Raw genomic sequence first — 6837 nt, forward strand, 5'->3', positions numbered from 1 at the left:
CCCGGAGACCAGTTCACCCAGCGAGGTACAGGAAGGCAGATTTAAATGCCCAAAAGCGGCGCCTCACCAACACCGAGGGGTAGACCACCGCCGCATTTCACAGCCCCGCAGACCCTACCATTGGAGAACAACCTCCAAGACATCAATATGTATTCAAACAGGCGCAAGATCGCTGGTCTCAAAGCCAACAAAATTGGGGTACACACAGACGTCAGAATGAGTAGGAAATTGAGGCCGGGAATATGCAGCACATTGAGAAATGTTCGATTACGCACACGTAAGGTCCATCACCTGCAAGAAATACAAACACACGTACATTCAGCACATTCATTTATGACCTTATTCCCACCAATAAACTCACTTTAACATCAGATGTATTATCAGCCACAAAGATTCGAGAGAGTTCACGGCCGGCAAGAGCGCCAATTTTCTCCGAATGGACAAATCGCTGACCTACGCCGCCACAGGACATCTCCCAAAGGAAGAAGCAACAATCGTCGCCGCCGCTTAGCAGATGCGAGTTCTGAGTAAAAAGGAAGGGAAGCGATTACCCCAAATTGCATTGTAGAGTATCGCTGAGTTAAAACGTATGTAACTGGCAGTGGCATCAGAGCACTACACTGCAATGCCTACTTCGTGACAGTCCTAAAAATGTCCTCGGCTAAAATTGAAATAGGCATAACGTGGTGTTTAGCAAAGACAGAATAAATTTGGGTCAGAGGTCACCTGCTAATTGTGGCAGTTCAAGAGTTAAATACTAGGATCTAGCAGCCAAATGTGTCGAAAGCTCTTGCAAAAGTAAGAACTGCATTGAGAACGTTGCGGGTTAAGGCACTGGAGCGTGAAGTAAGTCTACTAACACGTCGAGGCTGACTTAGCGCTAATTTTGAATCAGAAAACAAACACACCTGATGCGGTCAAAGGTAAATTCTTAATTTCGTCTAACATTGTCATGAACAAATCACTGGTACATGATATCAAAGTGGTGCGATTATTTTCTGTTATTTCGACACCAGTTATAATACAGTTTCAAGTACGTAAAGTTAAAACCTGGAGACAATATTTTCTTATTAAGTTAAAACTAATGTGACTTCTTCAAAGTAAATTATACACAAAATAAAATACCTACTCCAATAGGCAGTAACGCAGCAACTGATCGCCTGTGGCCAAGGAGGGATTTAACATGTCGGAGATTCCTGTCACCCTGAAATACTTCCACGGTGCCATTACCAAGACCGACGGCAACATAGTCACCCGACTCATCGCAACCAAGACTGTGAATCATCGGTGGGTTGAATGGAAAACCCGGGCCCAAAGCACGTGTTGCCATCATCTGCCTAACCTCCTCGGGCGTGAGTGACGATGCGATCTTCAAAGTGGAGAGAGAAGGATTGAGTCACAACGCTAATTGAAGCCTTCATTACAGTAGAAACGTGGACTCTCACCACATACACTTCACAATACCTGATCAGGGGAAATAGCAAATGCCCTTAACAAGTCTATCACCAGCGTTACAATGATATGAGGCACTAATTTTCTTGCTTCGTTAAAAAACTTACCATAACTACCGGTTACAATAAAGCAAGCTGCAAGGAGATTGATTTAGAAAAAAAAACAAATATTAGTGAGGACAGTTACGCTTTCCAGTATCTATAAAGCCGCAAATAAGTGCTACGGGAATGAATAACAATTGATGCTACGTTAGAATGAAAAAAACCTGAATTATGATAACTGAGTTTCTTCTGAGACTCAGGCGTCGATCGTATGAAGATGCAGTTAACATGAGGCAGATAGGAGACAGCAGATATTGCTAAAACTTACAAGAAATGAGGCTGTGCCCCAGCCAGTTTTTCTGTTCCCTCTTCTTCTACAGGGGGCTTCACCTTCATTCAAATATGTATCCAATAAACTAACATAGCGACGAGGATCAACGAGATCAGCCATTTCTAGGGTTCTGCACCTGTGACCAATGGCTTTCCAGTCGCGCACAACAAGGCGACAGTCCAGGCCGCAGGAAATGAGCTGGTCTTGCCAAAAGGGACGAAATCTGACGGCAGAACAGATATTGTCATGGTCTTGAAAGACACGCGTAACTTCCCCAGTTAGCGAGGAAACCAGGGAAACTACCCCAACATCATCTGCTGTGGCGAGACACTCGTCTTGTATGTCCACATCAATGCAGTTTATTTCATCAACACTGACCTTCCAAACATTTACTGGAGTCTCATAATTACGAAGATCCCAAAAGACAATGTTTCCGCCGTAGGAGGAGTAAAATACATCAGAATCATCCCCAGCAAAAGCAATAGCTGTGCAAGGCTCAGAGGATGGGGATAGGACGGTGAGAAAGGTGCAGTTATTTGGGGGCGAGAGATGAATACTACCATTTTCGAAACCACGAGCCAAAAGCTTATTCGAGAAAGAAAGACACGAGACGGTATCGGGACCGGAGAGACAAGTTAGCACAACCATCTGTTTATTACTTTGACGCACGAAGTTCAGCAATAAGTGATGGGCGGTGGCTAAAGGCGTAGAAAGATGGTCGATTCCCAAACGAATCCCAAGAACTGGGACGGTAATTAGACGGAAAAAAAAACATACTTGTTACGAGGATCAGTGGTGGTGCTTATTAATGAGAAATCACCAGCAACACGGACAACACCGGCGATTGTGATGACCAATCCTATAATTGTTTGCCAAAATATCTAAACTCAATAAAACAAAAGTGAAACCCTACGTCAGGTGGCAAATAGTCGAAGTGCACCCCAGTAAGTTTGAGATACGTGCGATCTGAAAAGAAAAGGAATAAAATGCAACACGACTAACGCTGTATGGCAGAATATGCGGCGTGTACCAAAGTAACAAGTCCAAAAATAACAAGGCACCGTCCTAACTCAACCATCGCATAGTTAGTGGCAGTGCAGATAAAGGGCGCACACTGTCCATTGACTAACTTTACACGCATCGTTGAAATACACCTTAGAGACTACATACATTTATGTCCTCACGATTTTAAACCAAATAAAATTTGCCTTCTTTGTTGCATTTTTCCGTTCGTTTTAGAGATTAAGCATTTTGTCACTTTAGTTGCCACTCTAATCTGGGTGAACCTCGTGTAAGCCTGATATTTGAACCAGTTTTTTTTCATAAATTGTTATTGTGTAGTTAGACATAGACAATTTTTGTGTTTTGGCTAGACTCCTATTAGTATTAAACCGGCACCTTCCTACCTTCCACTGATGAAGGAAATACTCAACCCCCAGAATCCACTATGTTAATACTTAGTAACTCTTTCTTTGACCAGTCCAAAAATATGCTCGACCATCCCTGGAGCTGCAAAATTATCAGAAAACAGGATCTTCGGTTGCATAAGTCGCCTGTGGCAGATCGCGACACCCCACTACACGTGAACGCCCAGCGGGTCGAAAAATCGCACCGACCCGAGCAATTCGGACGCATGAGCCTAGGTGCCTCCGAACAGTACAGGTCCACATCTGATTCCCACGCTTATCGGAAGCCTCTAAGAACCTGTGGAATCTATAATTACCCACTTACACCCCAAACGAATGACTGGAAAGGAAAAGTAATAAAGTATATTCACATATTTTGTTATAACTGGAAACCAAGTCATCGAGGTTGTCACACTTTTGGCTGGCTATGAAGATTCTGACTACAAATGTAAAGGAAAATAACAGAACAATCGTAAAAGGGAATTAGCTAGTGTCCAAACTTACATAGAATGACTCAGAGCCTCCAACTTGTTCACCAGTGTCGACAAATTTGATCTTGACGTCTTTCTTCCCTCCTCCATCAATAACCTACAGACAGGAAGTGGCGACAAAATGACATAAGGATGATTATTAATTTCAATCATGTAGATTTAATTCTAAATTTAACGCACGACTCTAATCTGTACACAAAAATTGTTGACTAACAACCTTACTGTTACGTAATAACTTTGAATCTTTTCATAAAAATGCCCACATACCGTCGTGCTTGCTGCCGATTTCGTCCTGAGATGGGTCCAGCCGTGCTCTGCATTTTATTGTCCAACTCAAAATGAAGAAGCATCAGTTCTTCCTGCTGCTCCCTAACTGCATCCAATTTGTCATAAGGACAGTCCGCACCTAAAAAAGGATACATTTCAGCTCCTAAGATTATACCAATAAACGATACAAATTGTAGGCTGTTAGAAGTTAACTCAGGTCTTAAAACGGGTGGGATAAAATAGGACATGACAATGCAAAAGATACCAACAGAAACTATTTTTCCAGCCTCAAAATCCTCGAGAAGACGAAGCATTTTTTCCTCCATGTGACGAACATCGTCAATGTTGGCCCCCAAATTCTGCAGCACATTGCTTCTCAGAATGTCTACAATTTATGTATTCAGCATCCCTCAACGCAAACCTGGAGCATCTGATTGTCCTGCCGATGTTTTATGGGGCATATTTTCGGTTCTAAGTCTGAAAATGGGCAACACTGCACTAAAAAAAGGTTTGGAGGAAATGGTTGGAAACTAATGCAGGAATTCCACCTGCAAATGAACTGGAATCACCGAACCTAATTGACTCCAAACTCATCTACAGAGTCATTTTGAAATTTAAAAGATGTAAGCAGCACGCTTTCAAAAAAATATGCAATAGGTCTAAGTAAAGGGGTAACTGCAGCTTACCACACACCGGACAAAACATATGTACCGCGCAGTGATTAGATAAATCAAATGAAACCTGTGGTATAAATACGATTAGTACCTTATGAGAAAAGTTAATTTGTTGCTCTACTTTAGATAAAATACTATGCAATCATACTGTTAGAATAAATAATCAGCACTTGCATGCAGGATGGTATGTCACCAGTAATGGTTCCTTATAGTAACAAATGTATGTGACAAATGTCTAACAAAAGTAGCTCTTCAAGACTTCCTTAAAGATAATAGAGGGCCTTATACTCAGGCAAAATATATATTTTCGACACACAAAAGGTATCTGCGCCACTAGCGTGGTCTGAATTCCCGCCAACCCGGTGAGGTGCCATGGACAGGCTACAAAGTGGCCCTTTACCAGAACCGACCGCTAAACAAACAACCAACGTATTACACAGCCCTTAAGCGTTGTCTCTGTTCCCCACTTGGTCAGCCTCTCACGTCAGCCATCACAGCGTAGCCGATGCTCTAAGGAAACGTCCACGAGCCGGCCGTGCCTGTCATCGAACTTCTATGCAACTGAGGAGAAACTTGACCGCTGCCGCTGGTCACCCTTGCCAAATTAACTAAATTAGGTATTTTTTTCCGATTTGAGAAATGGATTCAGGGAAGTAGGAACACTGACACAAAAGCAGATTAGTGTAAGGAAGGACGAGATTTAACACAGGTTCATTAGGGGGAGGGTTTCGCATCTGTTCCTCCTTGCCACGTTGTTCCCACTTCTCATCTGCCCGGTCATATCTATCCAGACTCTATCCAGCTAGTAGGGAAATGGAAGAGGTATCGCAAGTTCACTTTATCAACAGCTATATGCGGATACGGTAGAAGACTATGACGAAGCCACCGCATGGTTCACAGACAGTGTTGCTTCAGTTGTTAATGGCTTCCCTGCTGAATATGGAACCGTGGTAGATGCCGAAGGTAGACGGCAATTTTAGCCCTTCTACGGAATATGCACCCTTCCGCCCCGCTAGGGTTCATCGCTGAGCAATGAAAGTCAGGATAGCCATCCTTTAGGTTTGGGTTCACTTTTTACTGCCACCAATGTAAAGTTTTAAAACTTTTCTGAGGAAAAAAGAATGTGTTAGGGCTACTGGCATGGTCCGAAGGCCAGACACACTCGGCGAGGTATAATGGCAAAGTTAAAATTGGCTTCTAATCAAAACCGACCGATAAACAAACAATCAATATATTACACACTCTGTTATGAATTTGTTTCACAAACAGCATCAAGGTAATTCAAAAGTTTGTTTTGGACTATTGACAAGCAGCAATTGAGGCATAAATTAAATATTTTTGACGTTTTACCTGTTCGTGCAAACTTTCCATAATGTTGTCCTAAAAATCCTTAGTGTACAAGTAGGTTAAGTGCTGTAAAACCTTGATTTTTTCTCAATATTTCGTTCTCTTTACGTGAGTACTAAAATTCACAGCCTTCGGCCTGGTCTGGAGGTCAAGGCAGTAGCCACTCTGCTCTGCTATGCAACGTCAATACAATTTCTCGACTGACACTACTGCTTTTTTGTTTTATAGAGGTAGAGAGTGGTGTGTTAGCAAATGCATTGCTGACCTAAGGAATGGCAAAGAAGCTTCTGACATGTCACTGAGAAAATTTTATTGGTGGAGTCTTAATTACTTGCTAAATCAGAACACAAAGTTAATACAATTTCAAAGTACTGGATAATATTTTATTGGGGAGTCTAAAAGTTTTTTATCTCTCTTCAAACAAGAAGAAAGGCACCAATCACACACCAAATCAGTTACTTTTTTAAGCAGAAGTTATTTTAACTGGAGTACAGCAGAATGGAGAGGCTACTGGTACTGCTTAGAGGATACTTTGCAAGGTAGAACCTCGACCTGCAGTAATACCTCTGTATGCATAGTACAGCACGCTTTTAAACGAAGAATCAAACCACTGCACACTACTCTCTTCAGTTGAGTGGCATTTTTGTCTTATCCTTAGCACAGAGTAGGTGCTAAACATCATGACATAGTTTGAGTTTTTAAAATCACCCTCATGTAATACGATAGTGGTTTATCCCTCGGTTTTGGTGAGGCGCCACTTTCGTACTTGGGACTAGCCTTCTTGTACCTCGCTGAGTGGGCTGGCCTTTTGGGTCATGCCAATAGCCC

General features: G+C 42.3%; 2 protein-coding genes across 2 annotated transcripts; both read right to left on the reverse strand. All coding sequences in view use genetic code 11, as the record gives it.

The window, feature by feature from the left end:
* Window positions 1–267: 267 nt before the first annotated feature.
* EGR_04352 (WD repeat-containing protein 53) lies at window positions 268–2902 on the reverse strand (the record flags this gene model as incomplete). Its single annotated transcript, XM_024493601.1, has 7 exons — window positions 268–291; window positions 362–523; window positions 1130–1369; window positions 1822–2567; window positions 2609–2705; window positions 2738–2790; window positions 2827–2902. 7 exons carry the CDS (start codon window positions 2900–2902, stop codon window positions 268–270), a joined length of 1398 nt encoding a protein of 465 aa, XP_024351922.1.
* A 442-nt stretch (window positions 2903–3344) lies between these two features.
* On the reverse strand, window positions 3345–4449 carry EGR_04353 (Coiled-coil domain-containing protein 28B; the record flags this gene model as incomplete). Its single annotated transcript, XM_024493602.1, has 6 exons — window positions 3345–3528; window positions 3556–3666; window positions 3735–3818; window positions 3989–4127; window positions 4254–4373; window positions 4410–4449. The coding sequence occupies 6 exons, from the start codon at window positions 4447–4449 to the stop codon at window positions 3345–3347; spliced, it is 678 nt and encodes a 225-aa protein (XP_024351923.1).
* Window positions 4450–6837: the final 2388 nt, after the last annotated feature.

This window comes from Echinococcus granulosus, assembly GCF_000524195.1.
Source record: "Echinococcus granulosus chromosome Unknown EG_S00027, whole genome shotgun sequence".
In the NCBI taxonomy this organism is placed as follows: domain Eukaryota; kingdom Metazoa; phylum Platyhelminthes; class Cestoda; order Cyclophyllidea; family Taeniidae; genus Echinococcus; species Echinococcus granulosus.